At 58.1% G+C, this 22,882-nt stretch overlaps 1 protein-coding gene across 1 annotated transcript; it reads right to left on the bottom strand.

The window, feature by feature from the left end:
* Positions 1–3,779: 3,779 nt before the first annotated feature.
* Positions 3,780–20,254, bottom strand: VPS37D (VPS37D subunit of ESCRT-I). Its single transcript, XM_030537032.1, has 4 exons — positions 20,102–20,254; positions 11,066–11,237; positions 10,694–10,776; positions 3,780–5,164 (listed from the first exon to the last, which is right to left on the bottom strand). The coding sequence occupies exons 1-4, from the start codon at positions 20,252–20,254 to the stop codon at positions 4,658–4,660; spliced, it is 915 nt and encodes a 304-aa protein (XP_030392892.1). The 3' UTR covers positions 3,780–4,657.
* Positions 20,255–22,882: the final 2,628 nt, after the last annotated feature.

The raw sequence follows: 22,882 nt of genomic DNA, 5'->3' as shown, positions 1-22,882 counted from the left end.
CCACTACACAGCTCCATCAGCAGAGGTATTCGAGCTGAAGCCCTGTTGCTATAATAGAGATGGTGGCTGGCAGGGCCTCCTTCCCAATGCACTGTGACCCCAGGCCTAAGCCACGTTGTCTGTCACCCTTCAGGGCATGGAGCCAGCCTGACCCCTTCCTTTGCTGCGATGGGCACAGGCTGGAACAGGTGGTGGGGGACGCTAGGGGCGCGGAGGGGAGATCAATGGATTAAGGTTGTATTTCCACTCTTGCTATTGATCTGATCTAGGGGAGCAGACAGCTGTTTGTGTCTTCAGGAGGCTCCCAGCACAGGGGGTGGGTCGTTTGGGCTAACGGTGTGTCAGGCCTTCCTCCCCACACACAGCAGCTCTAGCACCGAGACAAGCGGAGCTCCGCTACCTCCCACGGCGGGCGGTACAGTCGGCCCCTATCTAACATGAGTGACAGCCATGGGGCCCGAGGAAATGCCTGCTCCTGCCAGCCCTCTCTGAACGAGCCCTTTGTGCTGCTAACCTCAGTGTCTGAGTAAAACTCCACAGCCCCTCCTCTCCTGCTCACTCCCATTGCACTGAGATCCTCGCTGAGCAAACGCTTACAGCTCTGTTGTAGCCGCCCAGTCCTGAGGGGACAGAGCCTCAAACAATGGGAGACACGGGGGCTCAGCACCTCTTAGGATTGGGCCTGTAATGATTGAGAATTCCTGTTAGTTCATCCAGAGATTGGGCTGCTGTCCCCTATGGGCCACCTACGAGGGCACTTTCCCTCTCGTTTCCATGTCCCAAGCACGGGGCCGAAACCCCTCCCTAGAAGACCATTCCACAGCCTCCCAGAGCCCACTGGTGGGAAGTTGGTTTGATTCCTGTGCTACCCACACACCCTCAACAACCGCTGCCCTGCCTTGGGGATTACACCCATCACAGAGCTGGAGCATGTTACGATGCACCTCCAGAGCCGTGACAGCTCCAGCTCCAGCTCCATGTATCTGCACATGGAGACAGCTCTTTGCACGGCCTCCAATCTTCCCATATCTTCCTGTGAGCCAGGCCAGAACCCTACACTGAGTGTTACTGATCTGAGCCGTGGAGGGCGGAGCTCTCCCCTCCCTGATCTGTGACGTGACAGCTCTGCCCACGCAGCCTAGAAGGGCACTGGCCTTTTTGGGCAGCCATAAGATATCACAGGCTCCTGGTGAATCCTTCTTGGTTCCCATTATTCCCAGATTTTATTAGGTTAGACTTTCCCATGCTGACTCTGAGCAGTTACCTGTCCGTGTGTTCTCCAGTATCAATTTCCAGCTCCATCTGCCAATTGCATGAATGTAGTGTTTAATCCCCACATCCAGATCATTAAGGGTGGGGTCAAGTAAGACTGGAGTTTATCCTTCCCCCTGCTAGACACTTCCCCATAGCTAATACAGTGCATTGGTCTTTGCCTGTTGCTTAAGGTCATTCTACCAGTTTTAACTCCACTTGACCCTGTTCTTATCCAAGCCAAGGTTGGATCAATTCTGTAGGAATTTATGAAACAGCATCAGATCCTTTACAAAACCCCAATATACTACAGTCACTGCACTCCCCTGAGCCACAGCCTGGGATTTTTCTATCTGTTCCATCATTTTACTATTAGAAATATTTATATTTATGGTAGCACCCAAAAGATGCTGGCCGCTTCCAAAGGAGCTGCAGTCTGTTCCAGTCATTCCTGTGTCCTCATTCATTTCAGCCCCTTATTAATGGGCCTACTTTTCTCTACTGGGCTTTCCCCCTGCAATAGCTGTCAAATCTCTTATGTCTTGCAACACATTCACTTTGCATTTCTGCTGCCCTGCCCCTGAGCATTTCTGTCTGGTCACCTCCCCTTTACCCAGTTCTTGTCTGTAGCTTTCTGAGCAGCCTTGAAGCCACACTGGTCACCACCTGCCTCTTGCACTCTTCCAATTCAGAGGAGTCATGGTCTGTCACCCTTTAAGATTCCCAGCCTTCTCGCCTTTGTTCCTTATTCATAAGGGCCCCAGTCCTTCATTGCACACTCAAAGAGCTTTCAATGGGGGTTCTGGCTACACAAGGCAATCCCCCAAAATTTGTTTCCTGAAATCTGTAATTCTCCTTCATGAAAATGTACACAAATAGCTCATGATCACTGGTTCCAAGACTTCCTTTTAGTCTCAGTCAGACAAACCCGAGCTCGGGCACCTTCTCCTCAGGATTGGGATCTTTAGGTTAAGTTGGGCTACAGTTGGTTGCTTAGATAAAATCTCATATGCATATATCATCTTTCATTCCCGGTACCTTAAGAACTAAGGGCTTTTTCAGTCTCACTGCTCTCCAGCCCTAGTGGCCTGTAGTAGATACCCACCCTCATTTCTCCCCTTATATCCTTGCTTACTGGAGTTTCCCACCATAATCTTGCCAGAGCTTCCCTGCAGGACATGGACCAGAACACAAAAGACTCCAAGGAGTGCTGAGGACACCAGAAGGAGGGAATTGCACTCAGGTGTCTGTTGTTTTTCCATCACTGTGGGTGCTGTCTATGAGTAAAGTGTGTACACACATCTAAGAATTCCTTTGCAAAACCTGTGTTCCTTGCTTTACCTGTCACATAGTCCCCACAGAGCTAAATTATAACCCCGAGCACACATGGAGGATGGACTCTGGGGATAGCATGCACAGGTTGGCAGATTTTCAGAGCTGAGGGGAGTTGAACTGCAGGGTCCCACAGTGCCAGGGATAGAGTCTGCTCCTCGGCAATGTGCCTGAGAGGCAGGACTAGAGCCAGTGCCTTGGCACTGCCCTGCCCCAGTTGGCTTACAAGGATGAGGGATCCAAAGGTGGGATCCAGTACAACCAACTGCAGAACATCGCTGTGGGCTCAGCCAGGGCAGTAAGCGATAATAATGCTTCCCCCATGGCAGGGGAAGCATAAGTGGGATGTAACATTGGCAGGAGGACACTGGAGTTAAAAAGCCCACGCTTGGTGAGACCCACTATAGGGCTTCCATGGCCACTAGGGGTTGGGAGCTTGCCCACGTGGCAGCAGGGGTGGGAGGCTTCTGTCTAGGTACTCTCCCCCCCGGCACAGAGGCTCCCAGGGATGAGAGGGCTGTCTCTGGTTACCACAATTACACACTCAGTGAAGGGTGAGAGAGACGCACAGCCACTGGGAGAAGGGCCCACAGATACCGCAATTAGGGGAAACCTGAGATCCCTGTGACAGACAGGGCCACAAATCGACCTCTCTCTCCATTGTCCCTGGCGGCAGGCTGCTGGGCTGTACTGAGCAGGGAGTGAGTGCAGTCTGGATATCACAGCAAGGCCTGGGACACCCAGGGGAACAGGGGTGTAGCTCCCACGGCAGCACCAGAGAAGAGATGCGGGAAGGAGGAGCAGGGACAATGGAGACTTTCAAGATTTCCCTTTGATAAATTCATTCACCCCATCCGTTAGCCCCTCCTACATCCTAGCGCATCTGCCATTTCCCCAAGGCTGTACTCTGGTGCCCCGTGGAGCAATCTGCCACAGCCGCTCCCCTTCCCACAGCACAGACTCCCCCCTCTCCCCCAGTCCCTTCCATTTCCTCAAGCACAGCACAACGCCAGCCAGGATTAAACGGCTCCCTCCCCAGCACAGCCCTCCCCCCACCTGCCCCCTCTTCCCTGCAGCACAGGGCAGTGCTCCCCACTCCTCGTTCAGTGCTGGACGCTGGGATCCCTCCTGCTGCGAAGGGCACTCAGTGACCTGCCTGGGAGGGCAAATTCCCCTCCTCTCACAGCACAAGAACAGAGACTGGAAAGTGCCTTTATTTGGAAAATGATCTTGGTGCCCCGTGCTCCCCGACAAACCACCATGTACCTGCCTGGGAGGCCCTAACACTGTACAGCATGGCACCAGGGCCCTGCACTGTCGTCCTCAGCCCTGCCCCTCACGCCTCCCAGACCCCTGCCCCTGGCTATCATGCCCCTCTCTTGCTCTCTCTCACACGGACAGGCTGGCAGAGCAGGAAGGGGAGGGAGACAGCAGGAGCCCTCCTTCCATGAGTCATCTGCACCCCACATGGCCCTGTTCTTATCCTGCTCACTGTAACCTCAGCCCCCTGCCTGGGTCTGCATCGCCCTCTGTGCCCCATGGACCTGCTGTGGCCCTCCTCTCTGTCACCGTAGCCTCCTCTCATCCGCATTCACCTCCAACCCATGCAGGGCAGCTGGGATCCTGCCCTGTGCCTGTGATCTGCCAGCCAGCCCCCCACGCTGTATATCCCCCGACCCACGCAGGCCTGCTGCGCGCCCATTGACACTGCCATCTGACAACCCCCCCTCACCCCAGCTTGAATTCCCCCTAGCCTGCTGCCCCTGTGCAACATCTGCCCATTATAATTAGCCCCTTCCAGGCTGCCTCTGACGCTCCCCCTCTGGCCACGTGGCAGCCACACAGACCCCCGGGAGCTGCATCCTGGAGCAGTTCATTACATCACCCCCGCAGACTGCAGCGCCCCTGGAGGCTTCCTGAGAACGCAGGGTGGGAGTGAACAACGCCTTCGAGCCGCCCAGCTGGCAGGGGCTGTGTTTGGTTCACATCCATTCTCTAGCACAGAAAGCTCACGTGCACTGGCCGGCTGCTGTGTCAAGGACTTGGGTCTGAGGACATCTCATCGCCCCAACAGCTACCGGTGGGGCGGCTCCTGCTTCTGTGGGTAAGACAGGTGTGCATGCTGCACACGGAAAGGCCGTGGGGTGAGCAGGGGGATGTGTCCAATCAGATGCAGAGGGGAGCCCAGGCATGGGATGCTGGAGCACGGTGGTGGTGACTGGCCTGAGCAAGAGGCCAGGGGAGGCAGGTTTCGGCTAGGAGGGGCAACGGGCACAGGGAATGGTATGATGGCGTCAGAAGGGACCAGCAGGGCAGGTGTGTAGCCATAGCGGAGCTGGAGCTTCTTGGGAGAGGCTGCGTTTTGCACCAGGGCAACTTGGGCTCGGGCTGGGCTCAGTGGGGCAGCTCGCTGCCCCTCACAGCATGTGGGGAGCCACCTGGGCTGCTTCTCCTTCCGCAGGAGCTGCTCCAGTTTCTCCACCTGTGTCCTGCGGAGATGGGACAGCATCCGGCTCTCCTGAAAGAATTCCAGGAAGGCATCCAGGGGCAGTTCCCGGCCCAGGAACATCTCCACCTGCGCCTGTGGGGCACGGAGAATGAGATGTCAGCCTGGGGTGGGGGCAGGAGGCAGGAACACACAAATCTGGGAGGGCCCACGGGACCTCGGAGGCCTACAGCAACAATGAGCCAGAGAGCAGGCAGGAGCCATGCAGAGCAGCAGGGAACTCCCAGGAACCCGATGAGGCAGCCGTAGGAGAGGATGCTTTGGGGGTGAAATCCTGAAGTCAGTGGGGGTTTTGAGATTGACTTCAGCAGAGTCAGGATCTCACCCATGGCACATGCAGTCTCCCGAGAGGACGCAGGTGACACATGGCTCGGTGGCCAGCTCCACGCAGCTCCCATGGCTGACAGACAGTACTGACAGTGGCACCAGGCTCAGGGTCAGAAGGGGCCCCAGCCAGTCCGATCCCCCAGCTGGCTAGGAAAGCCACCCCTGCTCCACCCCCACCTCTTCCCACCCCTGCTCCGCCTCCGCCCCACCTCCATTCCACTCCTGCTCCGCCCCCGGTCCTTCCCACCCCTGCTCCACTTCCACCTCTTCCCACCCCTGCTCCGCCTCCACCCCACCTCCATTCCACTCCTGCTCCGCCCCCAGTCCTTCCCACCCCTGCTCCGCCTCCACCTCTTCCCACCCCTGCTCCGCCCCCAGTCCTTCCCACCCCTGCTCCGCCCCCGCCTCTTCCCACCCCTGCTCCGCCTCCGCCCCACCTCCATTCCACTGCTGCTCCGCCCCCGGTCCTTCCCACCCCTGCTCCACCTCCACCCCACCTCCATTCCACTCCTGCTCCGCCCCCGGTCCTTCCCACCCCTGCTCCGACTCCACCTCTTCCCACCCCTGCTCCGCCTCCGCCCCACCTCCATTCCACTCCTGCTCCGCCCACGCCTCTTCCCACCCCTGCTCCACCTCCACCTCTTCCCACCTCTGCTCCGCCTCCGCCCCACCTCCATTCCACTCCTGCTCCGCCCACGCCTCTTCCCACCCCTGCTCCGCCCCCACTTCTTCCCACCCCTGCTTTGCCTTCGCCCCACCTCAATTCCACTCCTGCTCCGCCCCTGCCTCTTCCCACCCCTGCTCCGCCTCCGCCCCACCTCCATTCCACTCCTGCTCCGCCCCCGCCTCTTCCCACCCCTGCTCCGCCTCCGCCCCACCTCCATTCCACTCCTGCTCCGCCCCCGGTCCTTCCCACCCCTGCTCCACCTCCACCTCTTCCCACCCCTGCTCCGCCTCCGCCCCACCTCCATTCCACTCCTGCTCTGCCCCCGGTCCTTCCCACCCCTGCTCCGCCTCCACCTCCTCCCACCCCTGCTCCGCCTCACCTCCATTCCACCCCTGCTCCGCCTCCGCCCCACCTCCATTCCACTCCTGCTCTGCCCCCGGTCCTTCCCACCCCTGCTCCACTTCCACCTCCTCCCACCCCTGCTCCGCCTCCGCCCCTCCTCCATTCCACTCCTGCTCCGCCCCCGCCTCTTCCCACCCCTGCTCCGCCTCCGCCCCACCTCCATTCCACTCCTGCTCCGCCCCCGGTCCTTCCCACCCCTGCTCCACCCCCACCTTTTCCCACCCCTGCTCCGCCTCCGCCCCACCTCCATTCCACTCCTGCTCCGCCCCCGCCTCTTCCCACCCCTGCTCCACCTCCGCCCCACCTCCATTCCACTCCTGCTCCGCCCCCGGTCCTTCCCACCCCTGCTCCACCCCCACCTCTTCCCACCCCTGCTCCGCCTCCGCCCCACCTCCATTCCACTCCTGCTCCGCCCCCGCCTCTTCCCACCCCTGCTCCGCCTCCGCCCCACCTCCATTCCACTCCTGCTCCGCCCCCGGTCCTTCCCACCCCTGCTCCACCTCCGCCCCACCTCCATTCCACTCCTGCTCAGCCCCCGCCACTTCCCACCCCTGCTCCGCCTCCACCTCTTCCCACCCCTGCTCCGCCTCCGCCCCACCTCCATTCCACTCCTGCTCCGCCCCCGGTCCTTCCCACCCCTGCTCCACCTCCGCCCCACCTCCATTGCACTCCTGCTCCGCCCCCGCCTCTTCCCACCCCTGCTCCGCCTCCGCCCCACCTCCATTCCACTCCTGCTCCGCCCCCAGTCCTTCCCACCCCTGCTCCGACTCCACCTCTTCCCACCCCTGCTCTGCCTCCGCCCCACCTCCATTCCACTCCTGCTCCGCCCCCAGTCCTTCCCACCCCTGCTCCGACTCCACCTCTTCCCACCCCTGCTCTGCCTCCGCCCCACCTCCATTCCACTCCTGCTCCGCCCCCGGTCCTTCCCACCCCTGCTCCGCCCCCACCTCTTCCCACCCCTGCTCCGCCTCTGCCCCACCTCCATTCCACTCCTGCTCCGCCCCCGGTCCTTCCCACCCCTGCTCTGCCCCCACCTCTTCCCACCCCTGCTCCACCTCCGCCCCACCTCCATTCCACTCCTGCTCCACCCCCGGTCCTTCCCACCCCTGCTCCGCCTCCGCCCCACCTCCATTCCACTCCTGCTCCATCCCCGGTCCTTCCCACCCCTGCTCCGCCTCCGCCCCACCTCCATTCCACCCCTGCTCCGCCCCCGGTCCTTCCCCCCTGCTCCGCCTCCACCCCACTTCCATTCCACCCCTGCTCCGCCCCCGGTCCTTCCCACCCCTGCTCCACCCCCACCTCTTTCCACCCCTGCTCCGCCTCCGCCCCACCTCCATTCCACCCGTGCTCCGCCCCCGGTCCTTCCCACCCCTGCTCCGCCTCCGCCCCACCTCCATTCCACTCCTGCTCCGCCCCCGGTCCTTCCCACCCCTGCTCCGACTCCACCTCCTCCCACCCCTGCTCCGCCTCACCTCCATTCCACTCCTGCTCTGCCCCCCTCCTTCCCACCCCTGCTCCGCCCCCACCTCTTCCCACCCCTGCTCCGCCTCCGCCCCACCTCCATTCCACTCCTCCTCCGCCCCCGGTCCTTCCCACCCCTGCTCCGCCTCCACCTCTTCCCACCCCTGCTCCGCCTCCGCCCCACCTCCATTCCACTCCTGCTCCGCCCCCGGTCCTTCCCACCCCTGCTCCGCCCCCACCTCTTCCCACCCCTGCTCTGCCTTCGCCCCACCTCCATTCCACTTCTGCTCCGCCCCCTCCTCTTCCCACCCCTGCTCCGCCTCCGCCCCACCTCCATTCCACTCCTGCTCCGCCCCCAGTCCTTCCCACCCCTGCTCCGCCTCCGCCCCACCTCCATCCCACTCCTGCTCCACCGCCGGTCCTTCCCACCCCTGCTCCGCCCCACCTCTTCTGACCCCTGCTCCGCCCCAGCCCCCCACATTCCACCCATGCTCCGCCCCTGCCTCTTCCCACCCCTGCTTCGCCCCAGCCTTCCCACATTTCACCCCCACTCTGCCCCCACCTCTTCCCACCCCTGCTCCCCCCAGCCCCCCACATTCCACCCATGCTCCGCCCCTGCTCCGCCTCCACCTCTTCCCACCCCTGCTCCACCCCAGCCCCCCACATTCCACCCCCGCTCTGCCCCCACCTCTTCCCACCCCTGCTCGACCCCAGCCCCACCCCCATTCCACCCCTTCCCCTGAGCACTGCAGCAGGGGTTGGGCCTGCCCTGCACTCGGTGGGTGGTGGTAAGTGGAGTGACCCAGCCCCAGCCCCAGCCCGCTCCAGTGCCGCTGGCTCCCAGCTGCGCTGCTGGTGAGTGCTGGGGGGCGAATTTTATTTGTGGCAGAATTTTAAATTGTTTGGTGCAGAACCCCTTATGAATATGAGGTGCTGTGCAGCTGTGATGGTGGGTCTGTGAGGAAGGGGGTGGGCAGTGGGCAGGTCTGTAGGGGGGTTCAGGGCGAGGGGTGTGGTGTGCAAGGTGCTGTGTAGCTGTGATGGTGGGTCTGTGAGGAAGGGGGTGGGCAGGTCTATGGGGGGCGCTGGGCGAGGGGTGTGGTGTGCAGGGTGCTGTGCAGTGTGATGGTGGATCTGTGAGGAAGGGGGTGGGCAGGTCTATGGGGGGGCGCTGGGTGAGGTGTGCAGGGTTCTGTGCAGCTGTGATGGTGGGTCTGTGAGGAAGGGGGTGGGCAGTGGGCAGGTCTATAGGGGGGGTTCAGGGCGAGGGGTGTGGTGTGCAAGGTGCTGTGTAGCTGTGATGGTGGGTCTGTGAGGAAGGGGGTGGGCAGGTCTATGGGGGGCGCTGGGCGAGGGGTGTGGTGTGCAGGGTGCTGTGCAGTGTGACGGTGGGGCTCTGAGGAAGGGGGTGGGCAGGTCTATGGGGGGCGCTGGGTGAGGTGTGCAGAGTTCTGTGCAGCTGTGATGGTGGGTCTGTGAGGAAGGGGGTGGGCAGTGGGCAGGTCTATAGGGGGGTTCAGGGCAAGGGGTGTGGTGTGCAGGATGCTGTGTAGCTGTGATGGTGGGTCTGTGAGGAAGGGGGAGGGCAGGCCTGGGGGGCACTGGGTGGGCACTGGGTGAGGGGTGTGGTGTGCAGGATGCTGTGTAGCGGTGATGGTGGGTCTGTGAGGAAGGGGGTGGGCAGTGGACAGGTCTATGGGGGGGTGCAGGGCGAGGGGTGTAGTGTGCAGGATGCTGTGTAGCTGTGATGGTGGGTCTGTGAGGAAAGGGGAGGGCAGTCTGGGGGGGCACTGGGTGAGGGGTGTGGTGTGCAGGATACTGTGTAGCTGTGATGGTGGGTCTGTGAGGAAGGGGGAGGGCAGGTCTGGGGGGGCACTGGGTGAGGGGTGTGGTGTGCAGGATGCTGTGTAGCTGTGATGGTGGGTCTGTGAGGAAGGGGGTGGGCAGTGGACAGGTCTATGGGGGGGTGCAGGGCGAGGGGTGTAGTGTGCAGGATGCTGTGTAGCTGTGATGGTGGGCCTGTGAGGAAAGGGGAGGGCAGGTCTGGGGGGGCACTGGGTGAGGGGTGTGGTGTGCAGGATGCTGTGTAGCTGTGATGGTGGGTCTGTGAGGAAGGGGGAGGGCAGGTCTGGGGGGGCACTGGGTGAGGTGTACAGGATGCTCTGTAGCTGTGATGGTGGGTCTGTGGGGAAGGGGGTGGGCACTGCGCAGGTCTATGGTGGGCACTGGGTGAGCAGTGTGGCGTGCAGGGTGCTGTGCAGATGTGGTAGGAGGCCAGTGGGGATGTCTCTGGGAGGGATGGGGGCTGGACACAGAGATCTGTGGTGGAGGTCTCTGGGCGAGGGAGCACTGGGCACAAGGGTAGGGCGCCTGGCAAGTGGACGGTGTGGTGCGGGCCCACCCTCCAGGGGAAGGGGCTGGCAGCACAGGGCTGGGCAGGCTAGTGTGCGTCTGGCAGCTGCAGGTTCATAAACAACGCCCTCCTGCTGGGCTGCGAGGAGTGGGGCGCCCCACCCCGCGCTGTGCCTCATAGCCCCCAGCCCACCTGTCACTTTGCAGACTGACCATCCCGCCCCCCCTGCACCTTGCCCCGGGGGGCCCACAAATATGTTTGGCGCCAGGCCCACAAAAAGTTAATCCAGCCCTGCTGAGACGTCCCAGCAACTGAGTGGGGGGGGGGAAGCTGAGTAGCTACAAGGTGACCGGAGTCAGGCAGGTCAATGACAAATCAGGTCCTGCAAACTCACCTCCGACTCTGCCTCGGCTGCATCCAGAGCAGCTTGGAGTTGGCTCAGGGCGCTCTGTGGGCTCCACTTCCTCAGGCAGGTCTCTGCTTGGGGGGAGAGCAGCTTCAGACAGGGACATACAAGAGAACCCAGCCCTGCAATGGGCTCCAGCCACCTCCTCCGGCTAGTCCAAGGAGAAGCCTCCAACCCCATCGCCCAGCCTGTTCCTGCCCTTGGGGGGCCATCACTTGGTGAGCGAAAAGCTCCTCCCGCAATGGCCATCAAGGCAGGGCCCAGCCAGTGAGTGACAGGCCAGAGCCGATTCCCTCTCTGCATCCCAGAGCCAGAGCCTGGGGACAGCAGCCCTCAGGGACACAGGGTGGCTCCACTCACCCACTCGCTGCTGCTTTTCCTGACACGCCTCCCTTGTCTCCCGCAGCTCCTGGTACTTTATGGCCAGTGAGGCTTTGCCGTTCTCCAGCCGCGGCTGCAGGGACAGGTTCTCCTTGGCCAGGGCATGGTTCGAAGCCAGGCACGTTTCCCGCTCCAGCTGCAAGCTCTGAAACTGCAGGGACATCATAGCTCAGAGCTAGCCACTCCACAACTCAATGCCACCACCACCTGCAGGGCCTGACCTCACCCTCCAGAAAACACCCCTCAGCATACTGCCAGCCCCACAACGCTCTTCTAACGCTAACCTCACTGACCAGCCCATCACAGCTCAGCCAGCCAAGTACAAAGGGCGTTAACCAGAGCACTGGCCAGAGCAGCCAGCTCCTTATCAGAATAAGACCTTTTACCAGCTCTGCCTCTCAGTACCATTCTGCTCCCTCCACCCCGGCTTCCCCAGAAGCAGTGGGGGCCAGGGGGAGAGTTCCTGGTGAGAGGCTGCAGCTGCATTGAAATCCAGCCACATGGGTAGGAGCCCCACACACCAGCTGGCCTGGGGGAAATTACACAAAAACTCCACACATCTTGAATGAGTGAGACAGCTTCTCCGAGGGCTAAACAGGCTAACCCTCCCTATCCCCACCACGCAGAGGCATGAGCCAACCACGGAGATGGGTTTGCTTTCTGACAGGCCCAGGGAAGAGATGCTGGAAAACAGGCTGAGAAAGACTAAAAATAATCTGACTGATTCTCCCGGAACATATCCCAGCACATCAGAGCCTAACGAACCTTCACAATTAATTCTAGAGGCACTAGCATTCCTGCGCAGAGCCTGGAAAGTGAACTGGCCACCTACCAGCCAGGGATCTGGCGGTCAGAAGAGAGAAGGGTAACTACCTGCAGGGTCAAGGCAGCAGCTCAGCTTCCTTGTTCACCCAGCGGCTGGTGCAAGGATTTCCAGCAGGATGTCAGCCCCAGGCCATGCTGAGGCTCCACTTTTCATGTCATCCTCTGGCTCAGATAAATTGTGTCTGATTTCAGTAACTCCTCACTTAAAGTCATCCCAGTTAACCTTGTTTCATTGCTGATCAATTAGGGAACGGGCTCGCTTACAGTTGTGCAATGCTCCCTTCTAACCTCGTTTGGCAGCTGCCTGCTTTGCCCACTGCTTGCAGGAAGAGCAGCCCGGTGGAGTGAGCTGGTGGGGGCTTGGAACCAGGGTGGACCAGCAGCCTTTTTGTCATCATCGGATCGATGGACTACCAAGGAGGGACCGGCAGCCCCCCATCAGCTCCCCACTCCCCTAAGTTCTCTGTGCAGCAGCTGCCCAGCAGGCTAGCAATTGCAGCTGTCCCTCCCCCCATTGCCATGTGCCGTTCCTGCCCTCTGCCTTTGAGCTGCTCCCTGAGACTCCTGTTTGCTGTGTGTGTGATGGGGGGAGGTGAGGAAGAGGGGGGCTAATGTCAGTATTAAATTGTTTGTTTAAAACGTGTGTGTGTGTGAGAGAGTGTGTAGGTTCCTTCCCCACTCTGAACTCTAGGGTACAGATGTAGGGACCTGCATGAGAACCTCTAAGCTTAACTACCAGCTTAGATCTGGTTTTACTGCCACACCCAAATCCTTTAAGAGTTATTTGGGAAACTCTGTCTACCTCTCCCGCAGACTATCTCCCTCCCAGTAGCCTTGAGAGACTTCTCCACCAAGTTCCTGGTGATCACCGATTCAAACCCCTGGATCTTAAAACAAGGAGAAATTAATCATTCCTCCTCCTTTCCCCCCACAGATTCCTGGTGAGTGCAGATCCAACGCCCTTGGATCTTAAAACAAGGAAAAAATCAATCAGGTTCTTAAAAAGAACACTTTTAATTAAAGAAAGAAAGGTAAAAATCATCTCTGGAAAATCAGGATGGAAAATAACTTTCTAGGGTAATCAGATTCAAAGAGCCCAGAGGAACCCCCTCTAGCCTTAGGTTCCAAGTTTAGCAAACAGAGGTAAACCCTTTAGCAAAAGGAACATTTACAAGTTGAGAAAACAAAGATAAAACTAACACGCCTTGCCTGGCTGTTATTTACAAGTCTGAAATATGAGAAACTGGTTCAGAAAGATTTGGAGAGCATGGACTGATGTCTGGTCCCTCTTAGTCCCAAGAGCGAACAACCCCCAAAACAAAGAGCACAAACAAAAGACTTCCCCCCACCAAGATCTGAAAGTATCTTGTCCCTTCATTGGTCCTTTGAGTCAGGTGTGAGCCAGGTTACCTGAGCTTCTTAACCCTTTACAGGTAAAAGGATTTTGGTGTCTCTGGCCAGGAGGGCTTTTATAGTATTGAACACAGGAGGGCTGTTTCCTTCCCTTTATAGTTATGACAATATAAGATAGTCTTTTGTCTGGTGAAAAAAAATTCCCTGGAACCTAACCCCCTCATTTACATTAATTCTTATGGGGAAATTGGAATCACTTAACATTGTTTCGCTTAAAGTCGCATTTTTCAGGAACATAACTGCAACGTTAAGTGAGAAGTTCCTGTAATTTGAAGCACTCCCACTTCCCTCTCAGCTGCTTGAAGGTAAAAGGAGATTCTTGTCTTGTTCCCCCCTGACTTGTCAGAGCCTCCTGGCTGATCTTATGGGGGGAGGGGTCAGTCTCCATTGCACTGTCTGTATCAAGGGGTGGAGAGGCAGCTGCTACTCTCAGCTCCCATTTCTCTACCCTGAGTAACTCCAGCATCTGTACCTTTCCCAAGCAGCAGCAGAGTGAAACTGAGTTGGTTCTGGTTATGATCACTGATGCCCAAACGGTTCTGAACAACCACTGCATAACTGACTAATTTGCAACTGCTTGGCAAAGCTCAGAGCAGCAGCAGAAGCTCTAGAGCTGACTGCAGGCTCAGTCACACAGCCCTGCACCGGTTGTCTTTGAAAGGTTTTCTTCACAACCATAAGGATTTTCATTTCTCAGTTACTGAAAGCTTAAACCCTGCAGAAATAGATGGCGCAGGTCTTCAAACTCACCAGGGAGACATTCCACTCTCTGCAAGCACGGACCCTAGGAATTCTTCAAGCCCTAATGGGAATAAGTTACCATTTCCCAAACAACCTGAACTTTGGGAATATTCTGGTGTTGGAATATCTGATCTTGCAGACTTACCATTGCAATAGTACCACCTGCAAGGACATTAAATGCAGGTGCTTGGCTGCTGGACACTAACCGTCCCTGGAACTGACATGCCATGTCCCTGCAGTTGTTGGTGGCAGCCTGGGAATTATTACTCAGCTGGGATGGGGGTGGGTGGGATATTGAGTGAGGAATTGCTTTTCATGTCTGTCCTAGAAGCTATGTGATAGGCATGAGGATTTGCTGGTGCATTCTGTCAGCACCTTTTGGGGGCAATTTCTTTGGCTTTACATTCTGGCCAGAAAGCCAACAAAGTGCAGACAGAAAGATCCACATAGCACTTCCTCTGGGGTTGTTTTCAGTGATGCCCCCACCGTACCAAAGGGTAGGGAGGAACCGGCTTTGGGAAAGAGGCTAATTAACCACTGGAACAATGTACCAAGGGTCATGGTGGGTTCTCCAAGGGTCACTGGCAATAAGAAAAACCTCCAATCTCGATTTAACAGATCTGCAACAGGAATTACTTGGGGCAGGTCTCTGGTCTATGTAATACAGGAGGTCAAACTAGCCGGTCACAGTGGTCCCATCTGGCCTTGGCACCTATGATCTAGATCAGTGGTTTCCAAACTTTTTTGATCACACACCCCTATCAGTAAAAAAAAATTTTAGCACGCCCCCCCTGCAAAAACAAACAAAAACCTCGGACTCCCACCCAAACTGCCGAAGCAAAAAAATAAATAAATAAAGGCTCCTCCTGCAGCGCACCCCCAAGGATCCTCTTGTGCACCCCCTTTGGAGACCACTGATCCAGATCAGCAGTTCTCCGACTTTAGCAGCCCAAGGACCCTCATTTTGATTTAAAATTTTTGCAGAATCTCAAGACCCCCGCTCAGCCCCAGACCCCACCCCCACTCCACTCCTCTCCTCCCCCATGGCCCCACCTCTACCCTTCCTCTTTCCGCCCCCTTCCCCGAGCGTGCCCCGTACCTCCCAGCACCCCCTGCCCACCACTGAACAGCTCTATCGTGGCATGCAGGAGGCACTGGATGGATAGGGAGGAGTTGATCAGCGGGGCCGGCAGCCCTGGACAGGACTCGCAGACCCCCTGGAGTACCCTCACATTAATCTATATATTTAACAAAAGGCAAGCAGGCCTCTGGAGGGGAACACTGGCTTTGGGAGAGGGATCCCTTTTCTCCCTTCACACCTAGCTTTTCCCCGTGCTGACCCAGGCCTACAGTTTGGGATATTTTGCTGGTCCAGCCGGAGATGATGGGGAACTCTTTGGACCATGGCAACTCTTCCTGCCTAATTACCCAGCCCAAGGCAAGCTCCCTTGGTAGCTCCAATCCTCACCATGGCCTCCATTAGCTTTTAGCACTATGAGTAGTCAGGGTGGCTAACAGAAAGTCCATCCCTTTGGAACAAGTTACTGTATCTAGTAATGACTTCAGACCAATTCCCACAGCTCCCCATGCTCCCACCTGATAATTAGCAAATCTCTAGGTGACAAAATCAACACTGTAAATCTCCCAGAAAAAACTCAATTCCAAATGACAGAGAAGGACCTTGTTGATATGGAAGCACAGGAAGTATCAAGACACTAAACTAGAGTCTTAATTAAAGGTAATTCCTCACTACCTTGGAATATACCAAATCGAGAAGATTGGAGCAAGAATATTGGATTTGGCTTTGATATCTGGGTGAGGAGCTTCTAACTCTCCCTGTTATTAAATTCTTTGCTAGACTGTAATCCTCTCCTCTGGCTATCTAAGATTTTCAAGATATCCAATAAAGGTTCTGCACTGAAATCTTTAGACAAATCTATTCTCCCTCCATCCTATTACTGTAACATTTACACATCTTTTGAGATAAGGGGTATGGTAATAGTCAAGAAAAAGACGGAAACATTACGTATGATAACAGGCAAATATCTTTCCAAATATATCTAAACCCACCCACGCTAGATGGAAACAACTATTTTTGCTTAAGGATGCTTTTGATTTCTTGCCCTCCCTTCTCTTCCCTGCCAAGCTTGGATTAATCAAAGCTCAAAAGCATGACATGTCTTCTGAGTACAACAATGGGAAAAACTTTCTGGGTTCCATTAGCTCCCATTCAGTTTTTATGATTTGATCCTTCTTAGACGACTAATCTCATCTCTATTTAACAATTAGTCTTGCATCAATTTGAGCAAATTCAACTGCTTTTTTGAGACTTGCATAAGATTTTTTTTTAAATTAATTTCGAATGATTTTTCCTTGTTATCCTTCAATAAGTCCTTGCCTGAGGACTTATCTCTGAAAAATGTATTCAAGAATTCCGGCGATATTGATCTTCATTCAACTTTACTCTGTCGTTGATTACGAATTAAAGAACAAAAGGCAAAGGCCCTCATTGATATAACTTCGATGTTGAAAATTAAACCACAGCACACTCAGGAAATGAGAGCGTCACGGGCCTCAGAGCCCACACAGCACATCCTGTGCAGCTTGAAGTAAATGTTTAACAGCCTACCTAGAAACCAAAAATACTCCCTATGTGTAATATGGGTAAAGTGACAATGTTTGGGAGTGCGGACTTCTGCATTTCTTGGCCTGACATGTTTCCATTTGCAACATTAATACGGGTTTCCGCATTTCACTGGTATATTATTGACTCACTATCTGGGCCAGCCATGCCGTGAAGAGACTCAAGGCCCAATACAGCATCACCTCCCCCAACATCTCCAGCATGACCAGGAAGAGGTATGAGGCAGTAGGCACTGGTCACTGTGGGGAGACAAGGAAGAGAAAGGCTCTATGCTCCCACAGATGGTGTTCCCCTCTGTTGGTCTCCTACCTCTTCTTCTTAACCCAGGTCCCGGGGATGCCAGATCCTGAGCCTTGCAGGACAATTCTCTCCATGGAAGAGTCGGCTGCATGTGGTCTGCCTGCCTGCCTCCCTCCCCTCCTGGCAGCTGCCCTAACCTGGCACTCTCTGTGGCACAAGACCAACAGCAGCAGTGCTAAGTGGTGGCAGAGGGATCGGCTCTCAGAGGCGGCTGAGGAGGAAAGCATGGTGCCTAGCAAGGCCCAGGATCTGGCCTGGGGCAGAAGGGGTGAGAGATTTGGGAAGCCACCTCTAAGGTGCCAAAAGGGAGCAGATAAAAGCCCCTCTCAGACTCCCCTACACCCAGACCAGGGGAGGACGGGAGCAGCTAGGGGTGAGCTTATAGGATGGAGTCTGTCCCAGCCATCCCTGCAGACTAGGTGCTAGGGGCTGGTCGAGGGGCTGAGTGGGAGGAGCGTTTGGTCCCACTAAGCTCGGAGGGGGCGAAGTCCCCGCAGCTGTGTGCTCACCCCAGCGGTGCCTTGAGAGGCTCAGCCAGGCCTTGCCACAGGGCCCGCCCAGGAGACTGCCGGGAAATATGAAGGATGCTGGTGTTGTTTACATTAAATGAGTTGTCACCATTTCCCCCCTGGCTGACCCTTACGGACAGAGTGTTGGGGAGCCCAGCCTGGCCCCCAACCCCCATCACCTGGGTAAGGGGCTGCAGTGTAGACCCTCACAGCACCTGCCTCTCTGCCAGCCAGGTGTGATCTCACCTTCATCCTCACATCATCTGAGCCCCGCATGGCGCACCCCCGTCCCTTCCCATGGGCGGCTACAGGCCGGGGCAGCCCCAGAGTGTGGCCAGACCAAACTGGGAGGAGAGGGATGCCCCATGGAGGGCAATGGGGCACAGGAGGAAAGAAGCCAGGGGATGGTGGGGTGGAGGGGAACAGGGTACGGGAAGGGAAGGTGCTGATGGGAGGGGACAGTGTATGGGAGGAAAGGAGCCCGGAGGATGCAGGGAGACAGGGAGGAAGGAGGGGGATGGGAGGGGAAGGTGCTGAGGGGATGGGAGGGGACAGGGCATGGGAGGAAAGGAGCCAGGGTGGATGCAGGGAGACAGGGAGGAAGGGGGAGGATGAGGCATGGGGGGAGAACCGGGTTCGGGGGGGAAGGTGCTGAGGGGATGGGAGGGGACAGGACATGGGAGGAAAGGAGACCGGGGGATGCAGGGAGGGGATGGGGTACAGGGGTGATGGTGGGGTGGAGGGGAACAGGGTATTTGGGGGGGGAAGGTGCTGAGGGGATGGGAAGGGACAGGGCATGGGAGGAAAGGAGACCGGGGGATACAGGGAGATAGGAGGGGGATGGGGCATGGGGGGGGAGGTGCTGAGGGGATGGGAAGGGACCGGGTATGGCAGGGAGACAGGGAGGAGATGGGGCACAGGGGGGAATGATGGGGTGGAGGGGAACAGGGTACATGGGGGGGAAGGAGCTGGGGGGGACAGGGCATGGGAGGAAAGGAGCCAGGGGGGATGTAGGGAGACGGGGGGGGATGTTGGGGTGGAGGGGAACAGGGTACATGGGGGGAAGGAGCTGGGGGAGGATGGGTGGGACAGGGCATGGGAGGAAAGGAACCCGGGGGGATGTAGGGAGACGGGGGGGATGTTGGGGTGGAGGGGAACAGGGTTCGGGGGGGAAGGAGCTGGGGGGGGGATGGGTGGGACAGGGCATGGGAGGAAAGGAGCCCGGGGGGATGTAGGGAGACGGGGGGGGATGTGGGGGTGGAGGGGAACAGGATACATGGGGGGAAGGAGCTGGGGGGGATGGGGGGGACAGGGCATGGGAGGAAAGGAGCCGGGGGGATGCAGGGAGACGGGGGGGCGATGTTGGGGTGGAGGGGAACAGGGTTCGGGGGGGAAGGAGCTGGGGGGGGATGGGTGGGACAGGGCATGGGAGGAAAGGAGCCCGGGGGGATGTAGGGAGACGGGGGGGATGTGGGGGTGGAGGGGAACAGGGTACATGGGGGGAAGGCGCTGGGGGGGATGGGGGGGACAGGGCATGGGAGGAAAGGAGCCGGGGGGATGCAGGGAGACGGGGGGCGATGTTGGGGTGGAGGGGAACAGGGTTCGGGGGGGGAAGGAGCTGGGGGGGATGGGGGGGACAGGGCATGGGAGGAAAGGAGCCAGGGGGATGTAGGGAGACGGGGGGGGGGATGTTGGGGTGGAGGGGAATAGGGTACATAGGGGGAAGGAGCTGGGGGGGATGGGGGGGACAGGGCATGGGAGGAAAGGAGCCGGGGGGATGTAGGGAGACGGGGGGGGATGTTGGGGTGGAGGGGAACAGGGTTCGGGGGGGAAGGAGCTGGGGGGGATGGGTGGGACAGGGCATGGGAGGAAAGGAGCCGGGGGGATGTAGGGAGACGGGGGGGGATGTTGGGGTGGAGGGGAACAGGGTTCGGGGGGGAAGGAGCTGGAGGGGATGGGGGGGACAGGGTATGGGAGGAAAGGAGCCGGGGGGATGTAGGGAGACGGGGGGGATGTTGGGGTGGAGGGGAACAGGGTACATGGGGGGAAGGCGCTGGGGGAGGATGGGGGGGACAGGGCATGGGAGGAAAGGAGCCGGGGGGATGTAGGGAGACGGGGGGGGATGTTGGGGTGGAGGGGAACAGGGTTCGGGGGGGAAGGCGCTGGGGGGGATGGGGGTGACAGGGCATGGGAGGAAAGGAGCCGGGGGGATGTAGGGAGACGGGGGGGATGTTGGGGTGGAGGGGAACAGGGTACATGGGGGAAGGCGCTGGGGGGGATGGGGGGACAGGGCATGGGAGGAAAGGAGCCGGGGGGATGCAGGGAGCCCGGGGGAAGAAAGGGGACGGGGCGGGAAGGAGCCCGAGGGGAGGGACGGGGCGAAGCACCGGGGGGAAGATCTGGGGCGATGGAGGGGGCCGGGGAGAACGAGGGAAGGAGCCGGGGGGGAGGGGAGGGCGCAGGCGGAGGGAGGCACCGGGGAAAGGATCCGGGGGGACAGACGGCACCAGCCGGAGTCCGGTCCGGCCCCGCCGCTGCAGCCGCAGCCCCAGCCCCAGCCCCAGCCGCGCCCGGTCCCGGTACCTTCCTGCTCATGCTCAGCCGCACGATGCGCTCCAGCTGCGGCTCGTCCTGCAGCAGGCCGCGGAGCTGCGCGGTGCTGAGCCCCGGGGAGCCGGAGCCGGAGCCGGGCTCGGCCGCCCGCGCGCCCCTGCCCCTGCCCCTGCCCCGGTACATGCCGCCCGCCGCCCCGAACCGTCCGCGGGGAGCGAGCTGCGGCCGCACCGACCCGGCCCGCCAGGGGGCGCCGCGGGGGCTCTTAAAGGGGCCGCGCCCCTGTGGGCGGGCACTGCTGGGGCGAGCGCAGCAAGGAGCCCCTGTGCGCCAGGACTGGGGGCTCGCTCCTCAGTGCTGCCTGGGCACCTGGTGCCATCGCACCCTTCATACGTGGAGCAGCCCCGGGGCTGCCAGGGCTTCAGGGGAAGCTCAGCCCAGCTGCTGGGAGGCCACAGGACCCTACTCCGGGGATCGGGTGCAGGGCCCAGGACTCCTGGGCTCTATGGCTGGCCGGGCAGGTCGGCATGCCCCTGTCGTCCCCTCTGCCTTGCAGTGAAGGTCGTGCCTGGAGCTGTCCCCCTGGAAGGGCTCCGCCTGTCTCTGGTTTCTCGCTCTGTGACATTAAAGGGACATGTTCAAGATTGCAGAGAGGAGAACTCAAAAGTCAGAAAATGCCAGAATTACAGCTTAGAGCCCCTGCACTGAGTGAGAGAGGGGCCCATGGGGTGCTGCCATCAAGGAGTGGGTCGTCATGCACAACGGGGCAGAGTCAAGGGTGCCCAAGCAGTCGTAAACCTGGCCTTTCCTAAGGTTTGACTGCTTGGCTCTGCAACTGGAACATTCTTTTCATGTAGGGGGTTTGTGTGCAATTTCCTGGGGAGTCTGAAAAAGATAGAAATAAATTCTGTTATGTGCAATTAGGTGTCATCAGCATCAGGGGCAGCTCCAGGCCCCAGCACGCCAAGCATCCGCTGGTCCCACAGCCTGCCTGCCGTGCTTGGGGTGGCAAAATTCCTAGAGCTGCCCCTGATCAGCATATCATGTGTCACCAGTAGGGCTCCAGCCCAGTCTTCAGCAATGACTTACACCACTTGAACTACAGGACTAATTACATAGGATAGCAGCAGAAGGCTGTTATCCCTGGGGGAGAAGAGTGGGGATGGGCTGTGCCCCTGTGGGTGGGCACTGCTGTGTAAAGGAGGTAGGCTCCAGCTTTCTGTCCCATCCCCCTAGCAGGTGATGCTCCATGTGGCGTCCCAGGAGAGGAGGATGGGATACTAGGGCCATGTGCAGGGCCCAATGGGTGCAGATCCACGGCCAGCTATTACTCCAGCACCTCCCACTGCAGCCTCTGCTGCTGTGGTGGCAGGACCCAGTTGTCGAGAATGTTCTTGTTCAGTCGTTTGTTTGGCAGGATACCAACATTTTCTGGAGAAACACAATCCAGAGCAGGGAAATGGTGTATCCCAACCAAAGCTGAATGGACAGGGACAAAGAAAAGGCATGCTCCTGCCATCAGGGCTTTCTCCCTGAGGAATTTCAGAGGCCAGCTGGAAACAATGGAAGTGCTGGAGCTTCTCAAAAAAGGCTCACCAGAGTTTTTGATAATGGAAAATGATAGGCAGACTAAATATAGAGGCCTCTACCAGCTTCCCTGCAATTATTCCTGGTATTCTGGAGATGACACTTAGCATGCTGGGAGCTTCCCTGTCACACTAACACTGGGGGGGTGGGGAGGAGGGAAGACCTGCATTTGCTTTCCCCTCCTGGCCCAGTGATCCCTGTTCCTGTGGGTATGCTGGGTGCTCCGACCAGCCTAGCAGATGGCATGGAGTCACTGCCAGGCTCTGAGAGGCTTCTGTTAAAATCAGTCTGACATTCCTGATGCCCATCTCCCTAGCAGAAGGGCTTGATCTGGACTTTCAGTGAAAGGATGCAGTGCTGTGGAATCATAGTATCATAGAAATATCAGGGTTGGAAGGGACCTCAGGAGGTCATCTAGTCCAACCCCCTGCTCAAAGCAGGACCAACCCCAACTAAATCATCCCAGCCAGGGCTTTGTCAAGCCTCACCTTAAAAACCTCTAAGGCTGGAGATTCCACCACCTCCCTAGATAACCCATTCCAGTGCTTCATCACTCTTTCAGTGAAATAGTGTTTCCTAATATCCAACGTAGACCTCCTCCACTGCAACGTGAGACCATTACTTCTTGTTCTGTCATCTGCTATCACTGAGAACAGTCTAGATCCATCCTCCTTGGAACCCCCCTGCCAGTAGTTGAAAGCAGCTATCAAATCCCCCCTCATTCTTCTCTTCTGCAACCTAAACAATCCCAGTTCCCTCAGCCTCTCCTCATAAGTCATGTGCTCCAGCCCCCTAATCATTTTTGTTGCCCTCCGCTGGACTCTTTCCAATTTTTCCACATCCTTCTTGTAGTGTGGGGCCCAAAACTGGACACAGTACTCCAGATGAGACCTCACCAATGTCGAATAGAGGGGAATTATCACGTCCCTCGATCTGCTGGCAATGCTCCTACTTATACAGCCCAAAATACCATTAGCCTTCTTGGCAACAAGGGCACACTGTTGACTCATATCCAGCTTCTCGTCCACTGTAACCCCTAGGTCCTTTTCTGCAAAACTGCTGCCGAGCCACTTGATTCCAAGCAGTGCATGGGATTCTTCTGTCCTAAGTGCAGGACTCTGCACTTGTCCTTGTTGAACCTCATCAGGTTTCTTTTGGCCCAGTCCTCTAATTTGTCTAGGCACCTCTATATCCTATCCCTACCCTCCAGCGTATCTACCACTC

Source organism: Gopherus evgoodei, chromosome 17, assembly GCF_007399415.2.
Source record: "Gopherus evgoodei ecotype Sinaloan lineage chromosome 17, rGopEvg1_v1.p, whole genome shotgun sequence".
In the NCBI taxonomy this organism is placed as follows: domain Eukaryota; kingdom Metazoa; phylum Chordata; order Testudines; family Testudinidae; genus Gopherus; species Gopherus evgoodei.
This window is presented reverse-complemented; position numbering and strand designations above follow the sequence as displayed.

Bases quoted from the DNA above. Each gene is read 5' to 3' on its own strand.
- VPS37D (XM_030537032.1), bottom strand. From the start codon at position 20,254: ATGTACCGGGGCAGGGGCAGGGGCAGGGGCGCGCGGGCGGCCGAGCCC. The intron at 10,777-11,065 runs GTGAGTGGAGCC...CCCCCCAAGCAG, and splicing joins GGAAAAGCAGCAGCGAGTGG to AGACCTGCCTGAGGAAGTGG. The intron at 5,165-10,693 runs GTGAGTTTGCAG...CGTGCCCCACAG, and splicing joins CAGCCGAGGCAGAGTCGGAG to GCGCAGGTGGAGATGTTCCT.